The sequence below is a fragment of the Limanda limanda genome, chromosome 11 (genome assembly GCF_963576545.1).
Source record: "Limanda limanda chromosome 11, fLimLim1.1, whole genome shotgun sequence".
Lineage (NCBI taxonomy): Eukaryota > Metazoa > Chordata > Actinopteri > Pleuronectiformes > Pleuronectidae > Limanda > Limanda limanda.
The window spans coordinates 2,647,351-2,672,758 of NC_083646.1; the positions used below are offsets into that span (position 1 = coordinate 2,647,351).

A 25,408-nucleotide genomic window follows, 5' to 3' on the forward strand; every position below is an offset into this window, starting at 1 on the left:
CACGCACACACACACACACACACACACACACACACACATACACACACCCATACATACAACAACTTGTGGTGCCTCATCTTGCTTTGTGCATTTTGTAGCTTCCTTCCTTCACTCCGTCTCTCTCTCTCTCTCTCTTCTTTCCCATCATGCTTGTGATGCCTGTGAAGATGTAAAACAAAATTCAATAAAATTTGATTTCACACAACTTCTTTTATCTCCATGTTACAGTATTACAGTATTTGTTGAGTCTTTATTTTGTAGCTGCAGTCTGCGCCTCATGTATCAAGTAACAGAGCCAAGCATTTTCTGTCCAGAATAAAAACCCAGAAACTCGTTAAACAGTCTCTAAATCTCCAGACTCCTCTAAACATCTGGATAAAAAAAACGTTACATCTGTTGCACCATGAGAAATAAAAACTTCCTCCTTCTACCTTTCAGACAAATGGATGCTTGGATTCAATTATTTTACATGAGGCACAAATGGGAGAAAGCAGAACCTCTGAGGGAATAGAACCTTCAACCCTGGAGGTGTTAGAGCCGTTGGGTTACTTTTCCCAATGAGCTTCACTGAGTCAGATTACATGAAGGTCGCCTCCCACTGACCTTCACTGTGCAGGTTTGACCTTTGAAGCCTTTACGGCAGTGGCAGTAATCTGGTAGGACACACCTCCCTCCGTTCAGGCAGCGCTGCTTACAGATCGCTGAGGAGGGAATTCATATCAAAGCAATGATTTAATTATTCATAAACACATCAATCTGTTTGTTTTTTTATCAGGAATTCACTCACGGGTCTGACACTGCAGGCCTTCCCAGCCGAGGGGACAGTGGCAGGTGTTGGGTCCAACACACTCGCCGCCATTTTTACACTTTTGCAGGCACACGGCTACAAGTCAGAAGAGGAAGGAGAACACAGCAGCAGCTCGATCAACAGTCTCAGCACAAACATGAAATCTGGTTAAAATGAATTTACACTGAAGCTTCAACAAGCCTGTGGCCGGTTTAAATCTTGATTTTAAACCTAAACACACAAAGTTCTGATCTTTATATCACCTGTGATTTAAAGACACACTCACGTATGTTGCACCTGCTGCCTCTCCATCCGGATGCACAGGAGCACGTGTTGGGTCCCACACACTTTCCTTTGTTCATGCACATGGGCTCACACACACCTGGAACACATGGTTTTTCTGAACTGTGAGCTGCAGGCGACAATGATCTCTGCAGCAACGTGCTGGGGGGGGTGGGCAGGAAACTCACTCACTCTTTTGACACCTCTTCCCCGTGTAGCCCTCGGGACAGGAGCACACGTTGTTCCTCATGCACTGACCCCCGTTCTTACAAGGAGGATTACACACGGCTGAAACACACAACAACGTTCAACTGGAGGTTTCAAGAGACGTCTGCTTTGACACGGTTAGAAGGTTCAGGAAGCCGAGGATCATGGGTAATACAGAGATTCTCCAGTGGTTGTAAGTGATTGACTTTTCTCCTCAGCTCCTCTCCTGGTGCGCTGAGGTGATGTAATAATTCAGAGCTAAGCGCTTTAACTAGATCTGGATCTGTGTGACCGGGCCCTGACCTCTAACCTCTGTGATGACAGGGAATAATCACTGGAAATAGAAATGTCTACCCACTTAAATCTGATGTTTTATTATCAAAATCAATAAGAATCAAATACTCCAATAGTATCATTCTTGCCTTTGTAACTACTTGTTTTAATCATTATGGAAGAATCTCCATTAACTTTGTTTTTAAATCCAGATTCATGAAATTCTTCCAATTTGGAAGCTAATTTAAGTCCTGGTGGATTCAACAATAACATGATGATCTAAAAATAATAATTGATTTACCTAAAGATTTAATCCCTCAAACAAAATAAGCCAGGAACCCTGATTAGTGTATTGAAGAGTTTTCATCATCTAATCAACTCAAAGATCCTTCTTCAGGCTCAAAGTCATTAAAACGGAGACAGGTTCAGTTTTAGCTTTTTCAAATATCTTGTACAAACGTGTGTCTGTTGTTATTACACATGACAACTCACCGATCTGACACTGGGAGCCGTAGAAGCCGCTGGGACAAGCACAGGAGTCGGGCTTGATGCAGGTTCCTCCGTTCAGACACACGGGGCGACACAGAGCTGCAGAGAAGAAGAGGAGTGACAGTTACACAACCTCAGTCTGAAAACCTTTATTTCAAATCTACAGTATATATGATATATATCTTGCACTTTAATATCAAATTTCGTGACGCCTGGAAAATGCAGCCTGTGTATAAAAATGATTAATTTAAATAAAAACATTCAGAGAGTGAACACACATGATTCTACCTGAGTTACACGTCGGTCCGTTCCAGCCGGGTTTACATCGACAGACGTCAGGAGACACACACTCGCCTCCGTTCTCACAGTGCCTGTTACACACCACTGAGACACACACGGGATTAACACACACACACAGAAACCTCTAAATACAAGTACACAACCTAAATCAACTGAATTCAAGAGAACTGAAGTTACAGATGTTTTAAATGTGTGAGCACTGGTTATTTTTAGATTTGAGTTATTCCATTTTTTTAATTTCAATTCCAGTTTGTAGGAATTCAGAATCAATACAAGAAACTATTCATCATACTGTTCACATACTGCACTTTATAGACATTGTAATGTCAGAGGTCAAAGTAATAATAGTTTAGTAACATCTCACTGATTTCACATCGTGGTCCCACGAAGCCGTAGGAGCAGGTGCACAGGTTTCTGGCCAGACAGGTTCCTCCGTGCTGACAGGTCGGCTCGCAGCTCGCTACACAACGACACGGAATGTAAGCAACACAAAGACACTCATCATTGTGTTGTGAGTGTATGTATGTTTGTGTGTCAGCAAAGTGAACCGAGTTGGGTTTACCTCCCTCACAGGTGGGTCCACTGTAGCCTGCAGGACATTCACACACGTTGGGTCTCACACATTTCCCCTGGTTCCTGCAGTCAGGACGACACACGGCTGCGAGAGGAGAAATGAGGCAGTTTAATCTTCAGATGTGGTTTAAAATTAATAATAACAATTAATATTAGATGTTTCCTGCGATGCATCTACACGTGTTTCTCTATATGTCCCATTACATATAGTACTTTAATCTTTGTCTGTGGTTTTACTCCCTGTATTAACAGATAATAAGACAGAGACACCTTCAGTCGTTTGTATTAATGACGATTATTCAGTCTGAACCTGATATAACATGTTTTCCTCATGTACTTTGTATATATCTAACCTGGGTTAATTTACTTTTGCATATTAGCTCGATTGAATTTAATGGTTTGTCAATATGAGCCTTATCCGCACGTATATTAACATTAATTACGATATTTACCACATGTATTTTTATAGCTGATCACAATTTGTGTACAGTGAACTCTGAGGTTTAGGTTCGTTGAACAACATGTGATTCAGGACGACACACGGCTGCGAGAGGAGAAATGAGTCATCTTCAGAAGTGGCTTAAAATTGATAATAACAATTAATTTTAGATGTTTCCTGCGATGCATCTACACGTGTTTCTCTATATGTCCCATTATATATCGTACTTTAATCTTTGTCTGTGGTTTTACTCCCTGCATTAACAGATAATTTATACAGAGACACTCTATGTAGTTAGTATTTATGGGGACTTTTCAGAACCTGATATAATATGCTCTCCTTATTATCTCCATTTACTTTTGCACCTGAGCTCAATGATCAATATGAGCCTTATCCACATGGATATAAACATAAATTAAGATATTTACCACATTTTTATTATTTTTATAGCTGATCACAATTTGTGTACAGTGAACTCTGAGGTTTAGCTTCGTGGAACAACATGTGATTCAAATGAATCCAACCTGTCTTCTCCTCACCTATGTGACAGTTGTATCCGGTGTAACCTTCCTTACAGGTGCAGGTGTTGGGCAGAGAGCACTCCATGTTCCTCCCACACTGATACCTGCACACGGCTGAAACACGTAAATCACATGTTTATTATCAAGGCGTGATTATAAACTTTGCTCTGTTGCTGAATTTGGAACAATCGGCTTCACCTGTAAATAATGTTGTGTCACTTATATAATGTAATTTGAATTTAACTGACATAAAAGTCAGGGAATCTCAAGCACAAAGACATTTGAATTCCTATCTCACTCTAGTGAACATATAACCAAATATTTCACACGATTAATACTCTCATAAGCTGTTATTAGAATCTCTACCTTTACACACGACTCCATCCCCAGTGAAACCGTACGGGCAGCGTCCGCACCTGAAGGACCCGGTGGCGCTGGGCTCACAGGGGACACCCGGGAAGCAGGGAGCGTCGGCGCAGGTCACGCGGTGAGACGGTTTCCCCCACTTGACCCCGGCGGTGAGGGCGGGGGTCAGCTCCCCCCCACTGGGCTGACCTCTGAGGACAGTGGAGACAAACACTCCTGCTCCAGTTTGATTCTGTGGAGTCGCTGTCGTCCTCCGGTCGGTGGCAGAAACTCTCCTGACGGTGGAGATGGTGGCTTCTGGTCTGAACCTCCTGTCTGAGGGTCGTCTGGCTGAGGTGGGAGATGATGAAGAGGAGGAGGAGGAGGAGGAAGAGGAGGAGGAGGAGGAGGAGGAGGAGGAGGAGGAGGAGGAGGAAGAGGAGGAGGTGGTGGGACTCGTTTCCTTGCTGGAATTTGATCTGGTGACTGTTCCCTGACCTGTAAAACACTGGGAGTTAGAGGATATGACTTAAAATTTAAAACTTAAACATTTTCCTGTCCCATCAATGTTTTTACTGCTTCACTCTCACCTGTTGCTGTACACGTTCGTCCGTTTCCATGGAAACCCGTTGGGCAGGGTCCACAGGCGAACCCTGCGGAGACGTGGGTGCTGTCGAAGCACTGCACCCCCGGGTGACACGGCGACCTGCTGCACGGAGACGGACCCGAGGGTTTGGGCCTCAGGAAAACCTGCGGGACTCTTGATTGTGTGTTTACAACCTTCGCCGTGGACTCAGCGTTACCTTGGAGACGAAAAAGGAAGCGAGAGGCTGTAACTGGACGACAAGAGTTTACTTGTTTTCCTATAAAATGAACACAACCAAAAACGAATTTGTATATTGTCTGAGTAGTTAAGACTGTGATCTGTGCCATTGAGATCCATTGTGGTATATAATATAACGATCACATAATCCCACATCAATAGATCTGTTGCCGTAAACACGTCTGATGAAAATAAATCACATTTCTATTTCCTTAATTTTCATTGGATAGATAGATAGATAGATAGATAGATGGATGGATGGATGGATGGATGGATGGATGGATGGATGGATGGATAGATAGATAGATAGATAGATAGATAGATAGATAGATAGATAGATAGATAGATAGATAGATAGATAGATAGATAGATAGATAGATAGATAGATAGATAGATAGATAGATAGATAGATAGATAGATAGATAGATAGATAGATAGATAGATAGATAGATAGATAGATAGATAGATAGATAGATAGATAGATAGATAGATAGATAGATAGATAGATAGATAGATAGATAGATAGATAGATAGATAGATAGATAGATAGATAGATAGATAGATAGATAGATAGATAGATAGATAGATAGATAGATGGATACTTTATTAATCCTGTGGGAAATGTAGGTCATCCATTAGCTTATACAAGTATACACGTATAGGCCTCACCGACATACATACATAAATCACATATACATAGGGAGAACATATTACAGATACATATTATTTGCCAAAAACGACAGAGTTTGGGTAGAGAAGGAATATCATTTATTTTTTCTTTAAAGAAACTATATATTTAAACCCTTTGTAAGCTTTTATTTCTTTAGTATGAACTCTGAGATTGGAGCTGAGAGCTGGAGAAAGTTTTGAGAGAAATTTAACTACTGCTTTCCAAAAACAAAATCTGAGGAAGAGAACTCACGAGAGCAGTTTCTTCCATCCCCGGTGAATCCCTGTGGACAGATGCCACAGACGAAGGAGCCCAGCGTGTTGTTACAGCTCGTTCCAGGGAAACACGGCCGAGAGACGCACTCGTCCAGATCTTCTCTGCACGTACGGCCTGAAAACACAGGGAACACAAAGCAGCATGAAGTGGGACCTATAAACCAAGGTTAAAATATTACAAATGAAAAGAAAATAGTTCAGCATATTAAAGGATCACAAAGTTACAAGTTAACAGCTGTTTTTTCAACATTCACTCCCAGGAAACCCTCATACAACAGTTAGTCCTGCTGATCTAAGGCCACCACTTTATTAAAGAGTCGTACCTGTCATCCCCGGTGGGCAGACACAGGAGAAGGAGTCCGGTCCGTCGATGCAGCGACCCAGTCTGCAGGGGTTCGGTTTACAATCATCGATATCCACCTCACACCTTTCCCCTCTGAATCCACTGGGACACACACACACGTATTCTCCGCTGCCGACAGGGAGGTTGACTTTGGAAACGCAGGAAGCTCCGTTGAGACAATCACAGGATCGCACAGACACCTGGGAGAAACAAAGATTTCTGTCTTATATGCACGGCTTTTTATTTGATTCATTATTTGGACTTCAGTCTCCCTGGATTACGATGTAGAAATAATGTTTTGGTATTACACATGTGCGGTGTTTAGAGTTTCTGGACACTCAGGCAGGTTTATGGACGTACACGTGACAAAGCAAAAGATGGAAAGCAGCATTGGTTGTGAAATCAAAATACATCAAATAATGAAAAAAACAAGTAAATAAATGAACAAACATACTAATAAGCAAACAAGAAGACTTTAAATTATCAGTACCTATCAGAATAAAAAGAAAAAAGAGTTTCTTGACGTTTTAAAACTTGATTCTATCTACTTTTCTCATATTTTTTCACATTTTCAGTGTTAACAATGTTCAGAGAATCAATATGTGGTGTGAAGTATAGAATTGTGACACAGAACCTTCACTAGAAACATTAGAAACCAGAAAACATGCCCTCAGCTCCTTCTAGTGGCCGGCAGCAGTAAAACACGTCAACAGAGAGTAAAAAGCTGCAGACGCTTGTTTGGTGCTTTTGGAATCACCAAAATTTTACTGACAAGCCGACAACCTCCAGAGTAAATGTGTTTTAGACTTAAAAATGTATTTATATAGTCAAAGCAAAACCATGTCTCTATGTTTTGATAATTAGGGCCCGAGCACCGAAATCGGTGGGAGGGAAATTGTAAGGATTATTCTGAGCGTAGTGAAAGGGCTTTTTGAGGGCTTTAACATGCTCAAAAATGTTTTAAACTTAGCAGTAAGTTAGAAATGTGTGAAAATTTCCATATTCTGGAGTATTTGGAATAAGGAGTGGAAAAAAAGCTCAACAGCGCCACCAGCAGATAAGCCCCTCATTTGGAATTCACCGATCCTCACGAAAAAAAGACGGATGTGTATCATGACCAGACGCACAAAAAAGTCTCTCAGTGCATTATGAAAAACACAACAGGAAGGCCGCCATTTTGGATTTAGTGGCCATTTTGGCCATATTCCAATTTTTTCTTTTATGTACTTGTCGTAGGGCTTTCATCAAATCAACTTAAAATTTTGATAAGTGTCATCACAACAAGATGGAGATCTAAAGTTATCAAAAAAATCAACTTTTCATCAGAGTGTGTGACCGTGGCGTGGCGTCAAAGTTTGATTAAACGCCATCAAAACACGGGCGTCTGTATCTCGGACATATTTGGTCTGATCGAGTCCAAACTAGACACATAAGACAAGAGTCGCGACCTGATGACATCTACACAGGAATCCTGACTTAATTCAATTTGTAATTTAACTTCTTTCAATCGTCTTCTATCCACATTTTATTGACAAAATGGTTTTAAGAGCAAAGTACAATCAGACATTTACAATCACGTTTCTATGTTGTTTTCTAAAACCTCCTCTGCAGCTTATAGAAGCAGGTTGTTGTCGTGTGCTGGCCGAAAGCAAAAAGCTCAGCTGAGCTTCATTCCACCTCCAGAACCTGAACACGAAATTGCTGTAACTTCAGTGTTCATGCTTCAGTCTCCCTCAAAATATATTTGTGTAACAACAGCACCCCCCTGAAGACATTTATATGGTTTTAAGGAATGGGCGTGACAAAATAACTGACTAGCGCCCCCTAAAGTGAAGCCCCGGCACTAAGATTGGCCGACATGTACAAAAATTGATAGGGACATTTGTCTTTTCGTGACAAACAAATACGTCTGATGAACTTGTTCTTGGGCTTTCGCCAATAAAGAGGGATTCATTATAACTCCTCTGTGCATTGTTCTTTCAGCCTCAAACCTCATTCGCACATTCACAGTCCCACCCTGATCAGATCTATATCAATATTGACTCATCATTACAGCGCCACCTGCTGGCTACAGGAAGTGACATGTTTTAAACTTTGATGAACAGCTCTTGGCTGCTTTACAATATACAGCTCAACTCAGCTGTACATATAAAAGCACACTTCAAAGGATTCATTAAGATATTTGTTTTCAGTTGGCTTTAATGCCACAGTGTCAGTGATGTTATAATCCTTTGATGTCTTACATGTAAAGGTGAAAGATTTATAAGATCTGAAGAGAGAAACAAGTGTTTTTGACCTGAACAGATCTATGATTCTAGTAAAGTGAAAGCAATAGCACCACCTACTGCCGAAAGGATGTAAGCCTCATTTCAAAACTAAATTTGATTAAGATAAAGTTTTCACTATGGGGTCTAACTTAATGTGTGATTAGTGAGCGTGGTCCAGCGGTGCATGACAGACGCAGGAAGTGAAGCGTTTATCCTTGCTGCAGTGCGCAAAACGCACGCAATGCGGAGACTTGCGCTTGGTCATTGATCGCTCTCTCCACTAACCGCTTTGACATAAAGGCAGCAGCTGCTGAGGAGAGGTAAGACTAAACTGGTCCTGTTTGGATTGTTTGGCCTCTTATTGTGAAAAACACCTCCAGCCTCATCTTCAGTCAGCTGCATTGAAGAAGCACAAGCTGGTGGAGCCCTCGGAGAAGCTCCAGGAGAACATCTGCTCTCGTCACTACGAGGTGATGAAGATGTTATGCCGCACTGATCAGCAGTGTATCTGTTATCTCTGCTCTGTGGATGAACATAAAGACCACGACACAGTGTCAGCTGCAGCAGAACGGACTGAGAGGCAGAGAGAGCTCGGGCTGAGGAGACAAACAATCCAGCAGAGAGTCCAGGACACAGAGAAAGACGCAAAGCTGCTTCAACAGGAGGAGGAGGCCGTCAATGGCTCTGCTGATAAAGCAGTGGAGGACAGTGACGAGATCTTCACTGAGCTGATCCGTCTGCTGGAGAAAAGAAGCTCTGATGTGGAGCAGCAGATCAGATCCCAGCAGGAAACTGAAGTGAGTCGAGTCAGAGAGCTTCAGGAGAGACTGGAGCAGGAGATCACTGAGCTGAAGAGGAAAGACCATGAACTGAAGCAGCTCTCAGACACAGAGGATCACAACCAGCTTCTACACAACTACCCCTCACTGTCACCACTCAGTGAATCTACAGACTCATCCAGCATCAGGTTCCGTCCTCTGAGGAACTTTGAGGACGTGACAGCAGCTGTGTCACAGGTCAGAGGTCGACTACAGGACATTCTGAGTGAGACAAGGACAAGAATTTTACAGATTGTGTCTCAAGTGGATGTTTTACTGCGAGAACCAGAGCCGGAGACCAGAGCTGACTTCTTAAAATATTCACAGGAAATCACAATGGATCCAAACACAGCAAACAGATATCTGTTATTATCTGAGGGAAACAGAAAAGTAACATTTACGAGTGAAGAACAGTCTTATTCTGATCACCCAGACAGATTCATTTATTGGTCTCAGGTCCTGAGTAGAGAGAGTCTGACTGGACGTTGTTACTGGGAGGTGGAGTTGGGGGTGGGGAGGAGCTGTAGAGCAGTTCGTGTAGCAGTCGCATACAAGAATATCTGCAGAGCAGGACTCTCACTTCAATTTGTCTTTGGATACAATGATAAATCTTGGTCATTATCTTGTTATGGAAACAGTTATATCTTTCGTTACAACAGCATCGACACTCCAGTGTCAGGTCCTGAGTCCTCCAGAGTAGGAGTGTACCTGGATCACAGTGCAGGTGTTCTGTCCTTCTACAGCGTCTCTGACACCATGACTCTCCTCCACAGAGTCCAGACCACATTCACTCAGCCGCTCTATGCTGGAGTTTTGGTTTATTGGATTGGATCCACAGCTAAGTTCTGTAAACTCAAATAGACTTGAGTCATTAAAAGCAGTGATTTTGATTCTGTGTGTAAATCTTTAACTTCTTTTGTCTCCATGTTTGTTCGTGGTGGTGACGTTTCTGCTTCGCACAGAGATCAGCTGTCAATCAAACACTGACCTTCCTTTATCACACATATTTAGTTCTCACTTTGGAAAGTCAGAAATCTATAATTACACTGATATGAATGTGTTTTAAAGAACCCGAGCACCGAGCGGTGGGAGGCCCTGTTGTATTTCGGAGGACTTGCATTTCCATTTTGGGCTTTTTCAGGCCGAAATTACTGTAACTTCGGAGTTCGAGGTTCAACCTCCCTCAAACTACACAAAAAGTGTGTAAAAAGAGCCCCCCCCCCAAAATCAGAGCGCAACCTGCTGGCTACAGGAAGTGACATGTTTTATGCTTTGATGAACAGCTCCTGGGTGCAGAACAGCTCAGTCAACTCATTGGTCCATGGTCAGAATTGTGACATTTCCTCAAACCGTGTAAACATTGATGTGCGGCAACAGATCATCCTTTCGCCGCACATCTATGACAACATTGTCTCCTTTGGCGAAGGATACGATGTTGTCATTACTCCACTGTGCATTGTCCTATCACCACCAAACTTCTGTCACATGATCAGAGTCCAAGCCTGAGCAGCTCTATGTGTCAATATTTCCTCAGTGTCATAGCGCCACCTACTGATTTGCCATGAAACAGGAAGTACTTTGTAAATCCACTATGCATTATCCGAACTACTGACCTATGATCACAATCGTGACCTGAACAGCTCCATATATTAATATTAGTTCATGGTCATAGCGCAACCTACTGATCAGTGTGACAGTTGAGTTGTTGTAACATTGTCCAATTGACACAAAATAGCTCACGCTACATCAGAGCTCCTACTTAAACAGATCTGTACGTAATAATAGTGATGGTGCCATCTACTGGCAACAGGAAGTAAGCTTTTTTTTACAACTAGTATTCGGCCCTATTGAAATTGTAAGGATTATTCTAAGCGTAGTGAAAGGGCTTTTTGAGGGCTTTCCAATGCTCAAAAAGTTTCTAAAGTTTGCAGTAAATTAGAAAGTGGTGAAAATTGACGTATTGTGGAGTTATTTGAAATGGGCGTGTCAAAAAAGCTCAACAGCGCCACCTACGGAAAAGCCCCTCATTTAGCATTCACCGATAAACACACGAAAATTAGGACAGTTGTGTATCATGACCAGATGCACAAAAAAGTCTCTCAGTGCATAATGAAAAAAGCAACAGAAAGCCCGCCATTTTGGATTTAGGGGCCATTTTGGCCATATTCCACATTTGTACTTTGATGTACTTGTCGTAGGGCTGTCATCGGATCAACTTAAAATTTAGGCGAGTGTCATCACAACAAGATGGAGTACTAAAGTTATCAAAAGATCAACTATTCGTTAGAGCGTGTGACCGTGGCCTGGCGTCAAAGTTTGATTACACGCCATCGAAACACAAGCTTCTGTATCTCAGGCATATTTGGTTCAATCAAGTCCAAACTAGACATGTACGACAAGAGTCGCGACCTGATGACATCTACAAAGACACCATTACTCACAGCGCCACCTGCTGGCTACAGGAAGTGAAGCGTTTATCGTTGCCGCAGTTAAAAAAAAACGCATGCAAAGCGGAGACGAGTGCTTGGTAATTGAACACTTTGTCTTCCCCGACCGCAACAGAGTTGGAACCGCGCGTGTGCTTGGGCCCGTTAGTGCTACAACGTAGCCCTAGTGTTTTATTTGTATTCATATTATTATATATTTGTGATGTTTAGACTCCATGACACATGAAGCCAGCAGTACCTGCACAGACGCTGTGGTCTCCGCGTCACAGTCGTCCATCATAGAGAAGTAGAAGGTCCGTGTGCCAGAGGTCTCAGCTGAGGACTTCCACATCAGCAGACCAGCTGGGGACAGAGACGCTCCCTCAGGACCTGATATCAGGCTGAAGCTGAAGCCCTCGGAGTCCTGAGCTCGGAGCTGGTAGATGAAGTTCTCACCCTGGAATGAGCGAAGAGGAAACGGTGGCGGCTGCAGCACCGGAGGCTTGTTCTCTGACGGGGAAATACAAAGGAGTGGAAAGAATTAGTCCAAATTACGTCAAACTCGCAAGATGGTGGCATACGAATCTGTGATATTATTTTTCTTGGAGGTGGAGATGCTTCATTCATCTTTGTTCACATTCTGTGGTAAAAACGTGAGCTGTGGTGTTTTTGCTTGTTTTAAAAAAGAGGAAACAGAAATCGTTACCTTTCTTGTCTTTCTCTAAACTCTCAAACATAAGTGTTAACCTCAAACAGCCAGGACAGGTCCAACTTAACCTTTTATAGTATAAATGAATAATTGATTAAACGCATGAATGATCAAACGAGTGAATGACAGTATATATATATATATATATGTATCAAGGAGCTGATAAAATCCGCCTGATCACTGATCAGCACCTTGCCCTGTCAGCATTATTCCTCTAACTCCTGTGAAGTCGACGGTGGATTTTCCTGTGAAGGGAGCAGAGCAGCGTGTGACCTACTTTAAGTTGAAGGAGTAAAGTTGGTCAGAAAGTGTAACAATGAGGTGAGCTCTTCTGTCAGTGCCAGGGGAGCGAAGCAACTTCAATGGTTCCAATCTGCACCGAGCTGCTGACAAATTATCCAAACAGCCCCGAGCGACCACGACCACAGAACACAGCGTGATGGAGATCCAGCCTCAGCTCCACCGAGGAAGTTCAAAAAGTTCTACATCACCTGGGGTTTAGTTTGGACTTTCTCTCTCTGCTGTTTTATCTGAACCTATGAGACTAAACAGATTATGGCCACAGACGTGTTTGTGCACGTACTCTCTGCTATGGACCATGTGTGTTTGGAGGAGTCGGGCCGGCATGTGAGGCACGGGCTGCTGGGGTTGGACTCGCCCTCGCTGTAACACAGGCCCTCAATGTTGCAGGTTTTCTCCTGGGAAGCAAAACAAGATATTGTTATATAAATATATGAAAACACACATGTTCTGTGTTTCTTTCTCGAAACATGATGCTTAGAGGCCACTTATCAAACATTTCAGCCCCGGCCTCCCTCAGAACATAAAAAACTAAACACATGCTGTTTCCTGTGTTTATGAAAACCTCACACATTCTGCAACACTAAATCACAGCCTGATCGATGAATGTGCTGCTACAATTTACAGCTGAAGCAGAAAACATGGCTGTGATAACAAGATCACGTCTCCAAAATATATATAAATATCTACTTGTTGAGGATGATAAGGTTAAAGGACAAAGACTAACAGACAATCTTTAGCTTCTCCTTTTTGATCCGCATATGAATTGAAATGAGATGTTACCCTCAGGGTGCAGAGGACTTCCGAGTTCAGGCTGCAGATGTGACAGGCTCCGTCGTACAGAGTCAGGATCTTAGCGTTGCTGTAGCTGTAGCCGTCGTTGGACACCTGCCGTCAGAGGAAAGATGATAAACTGGAAGAAAATGCATTAAGCAAAGAAACTGAACTACAATCACTCAGACAGGCTGATTCTCAACCTCTCAAATATTACAAGGGATGAACTGAGGATCCTGTCGTCCTGCAACAGTCGTCAGAGATAAATGTTATTATGATATTTAACAAATCTAATCTACAGATCTAATCTAAACAGATCAGCACACCATACTTAAATATACTGATTCAAAATGCTGAGAAAATAACTTTCCACAACTGAGACACAAAATGTCACAATTGTGAGCTTCCACTTGCTCCACTGCAGATTTACTGTGGGAGCTTTCATTAATATAGATCCTGCACAGAGAGAATAAGAGAATAAATCACTCTTAGCTTCCCTGTGTATTACAGAAACTCACTTTGATCTGCCAGCGGGCGAGAGGTCGGTTCATCTCCGTTTCCTGGTCCAGGCCTGCGAGGTGTCCGTTGACCTCCAGGGGGAGTGCACACTCCAGGGCCGTCACATCCAGGAAGGTGGCCAGGATGAAATGGGGCTCGTCCAGGATCCAGTCTCCATCCACAAACTGGACAAGAGACACAGGAGGGAAAAGAGAGAGAGAGAGAGAGCCATCAGAGAAGACACCAGGGAAGAGGAATGAAGTGGGGTTTGGTCGTAAGACAGAGAAATAGACTAATCCAACAGCAAATCGTTTTGTGTTAGTGTTAAATAAGCTGTGGTTCAGATCACCAGCTTGTAAACCACAGATAATTAGAACTTCTACTGAGATTCCACTCAAACAGTTAAAATAAAATCCATGCACAGGATATCATAGAATAAAAATAAACAGACCAAAGCAGGAAACGTACCTTTTCTTGAACAAACTCACACTTGAGCTCGTACGAGTCCTTGAAGCCGTGACCGTAGACCTGCACCGTGGAGCAGTCGCCCTGTCGCACATCACACAGACCCTCCTTCTCCAGCTCCGTGATCTCTGGGATCTGGTCTTCACAACATCAACGACAAAGAGTCAAGACGAGTAGAGACTAATACAGTCACACGTCTGTCTCAATAGAAGTCAAAGGGAAGCTAGACGTGTGCATGCAACTGTCACATGAACGACAACAAGGCTGGAAACAGAGATAACTTCAATTGTTGATCTTGTGTTGTTGCAGCTCAAGAAAATAACATTTAAACTAAAGTTTTTCACCTGTTTTTCAAGCAACTTGGTTTCATTACCTGCACCAAGGAGATAATGTTTACCTCTGTCTGTTTGTTTGTTTGTTTTTCAGCAGGATGACGCAGAAACTACAAAACGGCTTTCTAAGAAAATTGGTAGACGGATGGGAAAAGGGCCGAGAGAAAACCTGTAGAAAAATAGTCAATCTAGCATTTTTTTATCACTTTGTTCAACATATTGAGATATCTCTTGGTTTTTGGACATTTAACCCAACTTCCCAGTGAAGAATGAATGGATCTCGTTGAAAAGAAAACATCACAATTAAGGGACTGAAATCTTTGAGTGTGTAATTTGGTGCAGATTTTTATAAGAGTCAGAATTTAGTGGATTTTCAATGGAAAGTCGTTTTTTCAGCCAGTTACAAACCTGCTACTTAGACCGACGTGTAGCTGAGATACTGTGGATTCAGATGGGATCTCCTTCTCCACAGATATATTTCTAGATACTGTGATGTCTCACTTTGGATCTTTTCTAAACCACCTCAGATATATCTTTGGCATTTCTGTACCAGAAAACTTCTTTATCGATAAGTTAAACCCAGCTGATATGAGCTTCAGTATTGAGTTTGTGTTGTTGTGTGTTCAGTATGTTACCAGACAGCACACTGCAGTCGTAGGACCCAAATCCTGGGAAGCAAACACAACCCCATTCCGAGCACTGTCCGTTCCCATTGCACAGACCGGGACACTTGAGGGCGGCCAGAACCTCCTGGTGCTCCTTCTCTCTCCTCTTCTCCTCCACCAGCCTCCTCTCGCACTCGTTCTCCAGCAGCGGTAGCGTCGCGTTCAGCCACGACGGCTCGTCCTTCAGCTGCAGGTCGCTGACGCACATGACCACCACGTGGTCCATCAGGGACCTTTCTATCAGGCGGCCGCAGCCTATCACGATGCTGGATTGAGCCACAGCTCTCTGGCACTGGGCCCGGGCCTGAGGCTCGGTGAGGCCAGACGGCGTCGGCCACGTTGGGGAAGAGTCCAGGTGAGCTGCTGGTTCGTGGTCTTCAGGGAAGAAGTAGGTGAATCCCTCCAAGTCCGACTGGCTGAGGCTTTGGTGAGGGGAGCTGGGAACGTACCGGTGGGCCTGCCGCCGCCCTCTGAGCTGCTGACTCTCGGAGCCGATACGGTGATCGTGGGCTTGTTGACCCGGAGGAAGCATCTGCCTCTCGTTGCCTTTGAGCAGCTCCACTGAGCCGATGTACTCGGCCGTGACGTCCAGCGTGGGGATGACGCTGAGGACGTGCACGTTGCCGTGATGGGAGCAGGTGGGGTCCGAGGCGGTGAGGGTCTGCAGCCGAGCTCTGGAGGACGCCGGGCGCGGCTCGGCCTGACAGGTGCAGGACCTGCGGGGGCTCGGGGCGCTCAGGTGGGACGGCAGCGTGTCAAACAGGCTGCTTCCTGGAGGGAGTCTGACAGAGGGGGAGTGAAGAGAACAAGATGTCAGCGAAGAGGAAAGAGAGACGACTTCACAGATCCTTCACTGTTTTGCATTTTGCATTTTGAAATTCACTTTTATATCTCTTGTCTTTTATATATTTGTATATAGATATGTTTATGTCTAAATAAATGCTACCTTGTATAAATATTAGAAAAAGTGAGTAAATAAGAAGTAAATAGTGAGTAAATATATATTGTTTTTTTATTATTATTATTGTTTTTCTTATGTGTGGTGTATTTATTGTGTTTTTATGTTTCTATGTTCATTGTATGCACCAATAACCAGAGCAAATTCCAGGTGGGTGTTAACCTACTTGGCAATAAATACCTTCTGATTCTGATTCTGATTCTGATTCTGCTCAGACATCCTAAAAAGTAACTGACCTCCATTCGGAGATGAAAGCGTGCACATCCCTCAGTGTGGCGCCCCCTGCTGCGTGGAAGTCGTTGTCCGACTGTCCATCGTAGGTCCCACAGAGACCCTCAGTGTGACCCCGGTCGGACCCGGGGGCTCTGACTGTCAGACTCATCCCCCAGTCGGACACGTCTGCACGGACAAACGCTCCAGAGGAGAAGGTCATCTGGAGACAAGACATAAGAGATCATCCTCAGAGTTTGAGTGCAGAGAAGGTCAAAGAAACAGTTAGATGAGCCGTATATATTTATGATAAATCTATTAGTGCTCTGGAAGTTGGCAGGAATGTACATTGATGTTAAAGTGTGTGAATGTTGCTCTAGTTCACCGTGACTTTCCGTCCCTGGTAGGACTCCGTGATGCGGATGCCGCTCTTGCTCAGGTCTCGGTTCTTCACGGACAGATGTGGTTTGGTTTCCCCCAGTTCTCCGTTGCACATGTCAAAGGCGATGACGTCTCCGCCGTCCCTCGCCACGAAGCCGCACACGCAGGAGGCGGCGTGCACCACGCTGCCGCACTCCCACTGACGCACGTGCACCTCGAACGGCCACAAGCCGCTCTTGTACAGGACGAAGGTGCCGATCTGGGAGCTCTCGTAGTATCTGTACGGAAGGAAAACACAGGTTCCTGTCATTAGATCGTATTAGATATTTGCGATTTAGAAAATGTCACGTTATGTTAAACTGCGATTAAAAATATTCCCTGATTAACTGCTCGAGACACTGAAGTACCTGCCATCAAATGTGATCATGTGAGGATCAGTGAAGGAGTAGCAGTAGGCCGAGGGGACGTCCTTCACCGTGATCTGAAGAGGAGACATCAGTTTAAATATAATACTTCCAGAGATGCAGCAGCTATCGACGGTTTGGTGCGTTTACCTCAACGGGTTCCGGCGAGTATCCGCTCCACAGGAAGTTCTGCGTGACGATGGGTTTCACGGAGATCTGAGTCGTCCTGTTTCCGTCTTTGACAAAGTCCGTGATGGGGCTGAAGTGGATCCGAGCTCGGCTACAAACCCCGACTCTGCAGGGGCCACGGGTCAGATCCACCACACAGGAGGACAGGGACACATCGGCACCCAGCAACCCCCCATCTGCAACATATCTCATTTTTATACATGGTGATAAAATGGATCATTTCAACTAACCCACACTTTGTCAGCTGTTTTTGAGATTTGTAAAGATACAGTCCAAGAAAGTGACTCCACAGCCCTGTTTTTATTGCAGCTTAAACAATCATTTTTTAAATATATCAAACACACTTTTACCTTTTCTATCTGTACAAAGGAGAGGATAGCTTCAATTTACATGGAAATTTAATGGATCATTACATCACTGCTGTGTGATGTCAGTTGATAAAGTATATTCATCTAAAGCAAAATACTGTACGTGGAGAGTTTTTCTGTTTTATTTCTCTCTGCTTCTCCTCAGTTACTTAAGATTTATTAATTTTCCAAAATGGAAATTCAGGCAAATGATAGCAAATTATTTTTTCTAACTTTACCAACATGTGTTTATCCTCGTCCTGAAACCCGAGTTACTCCCTGATTTTGTTTACTTCAGTATAAAGGTTATATGCATATTTGAATATTTGCACTACTGCACAAATTGAACTATTGTTGTTCTATTTTTGCTTTATTTTCTATTTTAAATTTTTGATATTCTATTCTATTGTTATTCTATTTTATTCTTTTTTATTCTATTTTATACTATTTCTATTTTTATCTTTATTTTTTTTGGGTTGAAATTACTGAGCATTGCTTAAAGAGAGCCTGTGACCCAAGTATTTCATTGACAGTGACTGCTTCATATTATCTCTGTGCATTTGACAATAAAATCTTGAATCTTGAATCTTAAATTCACCGTTTCAACTTCTCAATCACATTTTAAAAATCAGCCTCTGCTCGACTGGAACGTGCAGTCGTCTGCAGACTGGCTTATTATAGGACCTGTTTCCAGACTCTCTCAGGACCTATAAGAAGTCTTTATGTGCTCAGACGTTCTCACCTTGGCTGCTGGAGCTGAGCTGCAGCCGCAGAGCGCACTGCTGGGAAGTGGAGGACGCCCCCCCCACACACGGGACAGGAACCGTGCTCTCCACCAGCAGCTCGTACAGCTTCCCATCCTCAGACACCACGCTCACCTCCGGTATCAGCTGCACGTTGGAAAAGAGGAACGTCAGCAAATATATACATAAACACTTTATCACTGGGAATAGAGACACAACACAGACACAGTTTTTAAAAATTCAGATTACTGGGATTTACCCTAATCCCAGCAAAGAACTCCCGACTTTCCACTGAAGCTCCGCGGACGTCCGGAGACTCCAAGAAGAAACTGGAACAGGAGCAATAAATCTGAGAGAAGGAAGGAAAGAGAGAGAGATTCAGTTGTTTGTCTTTCTTTTGAAGTAATGTACATATCATCAATTCCCTTTTCTTTATCAGTGTGACTGGTGCAAACCTAGATATTTTGGGCAGTGATGAATTTATAATCTAAGAAACATACAGTAATGAAGAAAATTTAGAAAATCCAGGATGAATAAAAGGAAACAAAATGACAAGTTGACCGATTTCAATAATAGCTCCAGACTCTGCTCCTTAAAACTCCAGGAGCAACATATTTGATATATTTCCAGAGGACGGAATGTTTCATTCAGAATCTTTTTAAACATTCAATCTAACAACTTTCAAATACGTGTCTGTCCATCTGTATTTAGTCCAGATGTGGGGGTAACTTAATACATTTGTAAGTCCAGGACCTGGTTGAATCATATTTAGATAGGATTATTATTTTGGGGCTCAAGCTGATAAACTACAGTTCTTCTAGAATCCGACCAGGGCCCAGCGTCAGACCTTGTCCCCCAGGCGGAGGTTGAACCCGTCCAGCTCGATGAAGGCCGAGGTCTGGATGGTGGTCTCCTGCTTCAGCTCGTCCTTCCTGCCCTCAGGGGACAGACGGGACCAGGCCACCACGAAGCCCAGGGACCTGCTGGAGCTGCTGGAGCTGATGGAGCTGCTGGAGCCGCTGGAGCTGATGGAGCTGCTGGAGCCGCTGGAGCTGATGGAGCTGCTGGAGCTGCTGTCGAAGCTGCACTTGAGGTAAACAGAGTTACCGCTGACCTCCGACACGATCACAGGAACTGAGGGAGAGGGAGGCTGCTCGGCTGAGAGAGAAGAGGGAGAAGGAGCAGGAGGAGGATTTAGATACTTACAAGGGTTTGATCAAATCTGGAAACGCTAATTTAACATCCTCATTAATGTTCACCTAGTGATGGAGGGATGGATGGATGGATGGATGGATGGATAGAAATGTAAGCATCAAGTAGCTTATTTCAACTGAAAAGTACTAAACTTTCTATATATATATATATAGAAACTTTTAAAAATCTCTTTTAAACATTGTCCTTCTTATATTGCTTGTAACTGGGCTGTTGTTCATTGTGTTGCTTTATTTCATACATTGTTTCGCTTAAACTTGTTTAAATTTGTAATTGCACTGCATGAATCTTCTGTTTTTATGTCAATGAAGCACTTTGTAAAACTCTTTTTTGAAAAGTGCTTTAAAATGTAAGTATATTATTATATCATAATAATAATCTCAGTCTCAGAAGAGGAGGTGAAGCTCCTCTGCTGAAGGTCCGGTCCGTAAAGAAACTGTTTTCATGGTTCTGTGGTGGAGGAACTCGACTGGGTTGTCATCTCCCTCTAATTAAACCTCCCTCCTCCACCTCTGCCAGCTTCCTAGAACCTGCCCTGGCATAACTCCTGGCCCGGCCGAGGGGCCGTCGCCATGGAGACGAGGCCCAGCGGACCCCGGGACACATGCTCGGCTCATTAAGAGGAGCGGTGAGGGGGCCGGCGGTGCATTCCTGACCACATGGCAACTCCCCGACCTCCCGATTGTTTTGCAGTTTGACCTAACACGAGGAGACAAGCGTCGGCCGTAAACACAGCAGCGGGATCCTCACTGTGACATGCTCCGCCCACGTCCAGCTCGCCGGGGTCACAGGTCAGCGACGCCGTGGGTGAAGTGTCTGACGTCTCTGTTGGAGAGATGGAGCGATGGGGCAATAACAGAGAGTTGTAAATCAACATTATTAACACACTCGTGGTCGAGGGAAAGCAGGAAGTCCTACGCAGCAGCAGGTGGAGATGACCGACCTTGAGCGCAGTATCCCATGCAGCCCTGTGTGGGCTGCAGCAGGTAGACGTAGAAGTCTCCACAGTGACGCACCGTCACCGGGATGCGGAACAGGCAGCAGTCTTTGCTGCTGCTCGGGAAGAACTGCCAGGCGGCGCAGGCCGTCAGCTGCCGGAGCTCCAGCGGCCCGGGCAGGGACTCGCCGTCACGCAGGGAGAGCCACACCGGGGCCTGGGTCCCACAGTGGTTCACCTGGAAGTTCACAGGGAAACAGAGGAGGGGAGAATCAAAGTCCAGTTGAATTACATAGTGTTATTGTTGCTATGTTTCCCAATATAAGTGATGTTTTCATTTCAAAAACAAAACTAGGAGGTCCCGATGTCCAAATATCCAAAACATCGAAAAAGGGTTAAAGGTCTGGATATGTGTGTTTGAAACGTCCTCATCGTAAAGAGACGTTTCCTTATTCTTCATCACACGTCCACAGCTCCTCTCCTCCCTCTCCTGCTGGGATCCATCACCCTGGGGGGCTGGGGGGGGCTGGGGGGGGGGGGGGGGGCGGTGATCCCCCGGGAAGGCAAGAGAGAGGCTGACACTTCAGATGGATCCCACAGGCGCCGCTCAGCGGCCGCTCGCAGGAAATCAGACACATTCCAGCTCTCCTTCACAGATATATGTACACACACTCAACAATAACCTGACAACAAAGTCAAATGTGTCCACACTTTTTTTTGCGACACTTAGACATCACAGCTGATTACAGATGTGTCTGCAGAGGTTTCTGATGAGTTGGTTTTTGAAATTAAAAGAATCATAGATCAACACTTTTTAAATTTATCACGTCTGGACGTCACCATATGATTCTACTGCCCAATTTCAGGGGTCATGAGAAATGTACGACCTTCAATCAAGGTCACAGTCATCCCATAGTTACGAGACATCGAGTTACCTGAAGTAAGACTTGAGGGATATGAAATCGTGCATTACATCAAAAACCCTGATGCAACTTTTGCCTGACAATTTCAGCAAAAATCAAAACTGTACAACAAGCTCCAGCTTCTGTTTTGGTTCCTGATGTGAACTTGCTGTTTTACTTTAATTTATACTAAAAAAACTTGAAGCTTTTGATCAAACAAAACAAGAACAGAATTGAAGTCGTCAGCTTAGAAATTCAATGACACATTCATTAACACAATAGATAAGGAAAAAAGGTTTCAATCCCACATTACATAAAATAACGTAAATGTTAAACATCAGTAAATATATTTTGTATTATTGTTGCATCTAGTTAAATCCCAAGTGGACAGCTCTTAGTTTCAATAAGATCGACCTCAGCAGCATCGAGATCTGATCACTCAAGCTTCTTTTAGCAGCCTGATCACGACCTGAAGAACTCAAAGAACCGAGATCCTCCGGGTCATAAAGACAATTCATACAAATCTCATGTCCATGACGTCTGACACCTTTTACAAGTGTGTCAAATATCTGATGCAATTTGGTTTTCAAGGAAAATGCCAAGAAACAGACGAAATCTGAACTGATTTCCTGATTTCTTCTTTTAGACAAGTGGAACTCAGAGCTGTCCACTTCAGATTCCCTCCCAGGTCTGATCAGCGCCTGCGTCCTCGAGAAACCTTTTTACAGAAACAATCATTTACCTCCACGCACTGGGTGGGCATGCTGGCCGGCTTGTCAAAGATCTGAAACTGGTACCAGCCCGGAGTGAGGGAGTGGTCGCAGATGAAGTCCTGCAGGGCAGACTGCTGCAGCCAGCTGGAGCTGAAGGTGGCGCTGCGGTAGGGGTTCTGCAGGATGGAGTGCCCCCCCGGCGCACATTCAGGAGGGAGCGCTGCGAGCAGAGCCAGAGAGAGAGAGAGAGGGAGAGAGAGAGACACTGGATGTTTACTAACACTGTCAGAAGCAATGGTGAAATACATGGAAGGTTTTAATGGACGTGTGCTCATCGTCCAGCTGGTCCAAGGTGCAGAGACAGGAACGTACATAATGAAGTGCAATGACACAAAGGAGACAGCATGGTGTTATTGTTCAGGATATGAATATACTTTTACTGAATTCAACAGTCATATGATAAACAATTCTGCTATCCATCATGTTTGTTTGGACAAAGTTCAAAACTGTGGAAGATACATTGATTCTCTGATGAATTCACATGATCTCAGAGACACATTAGTGCCAATTATATGTTTATAAACATATTTGTAACTTTACAGGCTTAAAAACATTTTTAAATCAGCTGTATCTGAATTTCTATTTATAAAAATATCAGTTCTTCAAACATTTTCATCAAGATACATGAAATATTCCCTAATGGGAAATTGCGGAAATGTCCAAATATGCCTTATCTCACAATGTTAAAGAAGTTTCCTGGAAATTAGTTCAGTCGTCTAGGGGGTAAAAACATAATCTCTGCTCATAGATCAGTAACTGTGCTGATAACACAGCTAATTTATCATTTATAAATGATAAAAAATAAACCTTTTGGTTTTACTTTAAATCTCCAGGACCAGGTCACCTGTGTTTTCAGGGAAATGAGTCAGTTAAGTCTAAAGATCAGCAGGAGGACCGGTGATTAAGGAGGTGAGGAGACGGAGACAGGTTTCATAGAGTTTGACCGAGTAGAGAGACCAGGGCCCCCCCGAGCTGTCACCAGGAGAGAGGGAGCAGAGCAGCGTCTGATTCCCATGGCCCTGACCTCAGAGGTCAAGTGAAAGGTGACACCGGGACTGAGTCTGAGGTGAACTGACCGAGAGACGCTGAAGGAACATGAGAGGAGCTGTCAGAGCTGAGCTGTCCACACACGTCCGTCCCTCATCCGTCCCTCATCCGTCCGTCCCTCATCCCTCCATCTGGACCTGGTCCGCTTCACCTGACTCTACAGAACCAGGTGGGTGAGGAGCAAGTGACCTCCTCTGTTTCCAGAACATGACTGAGACCATGAGACTGGAGCTGTGGCCTTGGACCTCAGCCACATGACGGATGAGGGACGTGAGTCAGCTTCTATTTGGCAAAGGCACAGATCTAGATCCTACCTGAGGCTTCATCTTCCTCATTCCAGATTCTACAACTCATATGTGCTTCAATTCTTTTAAAAACTGAAGAGAAATTAACTCAACATCAACATCAACACCAGAGGACAAACACAAGGAGAAGTTTGCTGGTGAAACTTGAGGGAAACGGTGCGTAACGGGTTTGGAACGTACCTGTCTGTGCGCGCAGTGCGTAAGGAAGGAAAAACACGACGCAAGGCAGAAGCTTCAGGAACGTTTCCAGCTTCATCTTCCTTCAGAGACCAGACCTTCAGAGACCAGACCTTCAGAGACCAGACCTTCTAGCACCCGGAGCCAGAGGAGCTTCTCCGTGTGAACCCCCCGGAAAGAGGCAGGACGCAGGGTGGAACCCGGAGCTGGTCTTCGTGGAGCTTTGCAGATCGGAGGCTCCGGGCTGCAGCGGCTGACCTCACTCTGCCTGCAGGCTGCAGCATCACAGTAAGGAGGGGGGGGGCGACAGGACCCGGACCTCCGGAACCTCTGCTCAACATCTGCACACATCTGCTCACATCTGCCCCCGAGCTGCAGGACCCGGGTCCGAGCAGAGACGAGTGCACAAGACTCTGAACAGGCATCATCCAAAGTGTTTATGAGAAGCAAAATCTGTCTGTTTGAGTTTTATATTCAGTTTTTATTATCATGTAGATTAATTTAATATATTGGAGACAGTGTCATGGAAACACAAAAATCTTCTGGTAAGAACCTAATGCACAAAACAGTGTAAATACATATAAATACATTAATAAATCAAATTCATTACCACCAAAAATCATAAATATATAAATACATATTATTAATAATACATGGACAATGTAATTTAAAAAACAATCACTCGTATTTTCAGTTTCATGTCACTGTTGCTTGATTTTGACGATTTCTTGTATTTCTTTCATTTCTTATTAATTCATAGTTTAATCTTGTTTTTCTCTCTTTTAGTTTCAGGTTGTAACTTTTGTCTGTTTTTCTTTTTGTCCACTTTGTTCTCTTGTTGTTGAGATGATGAATCTAAGGAGAATCATCCCATGAAGATACATTTTTCTAGACAATAATTTTAAAGTATTTTCCTTACAAGTGAGCATATTTAATGAATCCCTTACACACCACTCCAGTTTACACTTTTCCATTTTATATTTGGCTACTTAGATTCATATTTCTGGTTCTATAATCTTAATAAAATCGTTTCCCTTCTTTGCTCACTTGCTCTTTCAGCAACAAACTGAATCAACACATTGTGACAACACTTCAGCATCAATCCATCTCATAAAAGCTTTAGTTTACAGAATATTATATATGGTGAGAAATAAATATCACTTTCCACACACTATGTACAGAAAAGGACTTATTTGTTATGCAAATTAAAATAAAACCTTGATTTCTCTCTTTCTAAAGATG

General features: G+C 43.7%; 1 protein-coding gene across 1 annotated transcript; it reads right to left on the minus strand.

Annotated features, from left to right (window-relative positions):
• Nucleotides 1-564: 564 nt before the first annotated feature.
• vwde (von Willebrand factor D and EGF domains) lies at nt 565-24,245 on the minus strand. Its single transcript, XM_061080869.1, has 32 exons — nt 24,170-24,245; nt 22,607-22,797; nt 20,969-21,200; nt 20,776-20,850; nt 19,874-19,971; nt 19,661-19,792; nt 19,073-19,162; nt 18,813-18,960; nt 17,685-17,899; nt 17,538-17,611; nt 17,135-17,408; nt 16,776-16,972; nt 15,552-16,363; nt 14,588-14,724; nt 14,140-14,304; nt 13,631-13,735; nt 13,131-13,245; nt 12,098-12,348; nt 6,308-6,527; nt 5,962-6,099; nt 4,807-5,019; nt 4,704-4,714; nt 4,238-4,601; nt 3,890-3,985; nt 2,901-2,996; nt 2,703-2,798; nt 2,327-2,422; nt 2,042-2,137; nt 1,262-1,357; nt 1,074-1,169; nt 788-883; nt 565-701 (listed from the first exon to the last, which is right to left on the minus strand). The coding sequence occupies exons 1-32, from the start codon at nt 24,243-24,245 to the stop codon at nt 565-567; spliced, it is 5,238 nt and encodes a 1,745-aa protein (XP_060936852.1).
• Between the last annotated feature and the right edge of the window lie 1,163 nt (nt 24,246-25,408).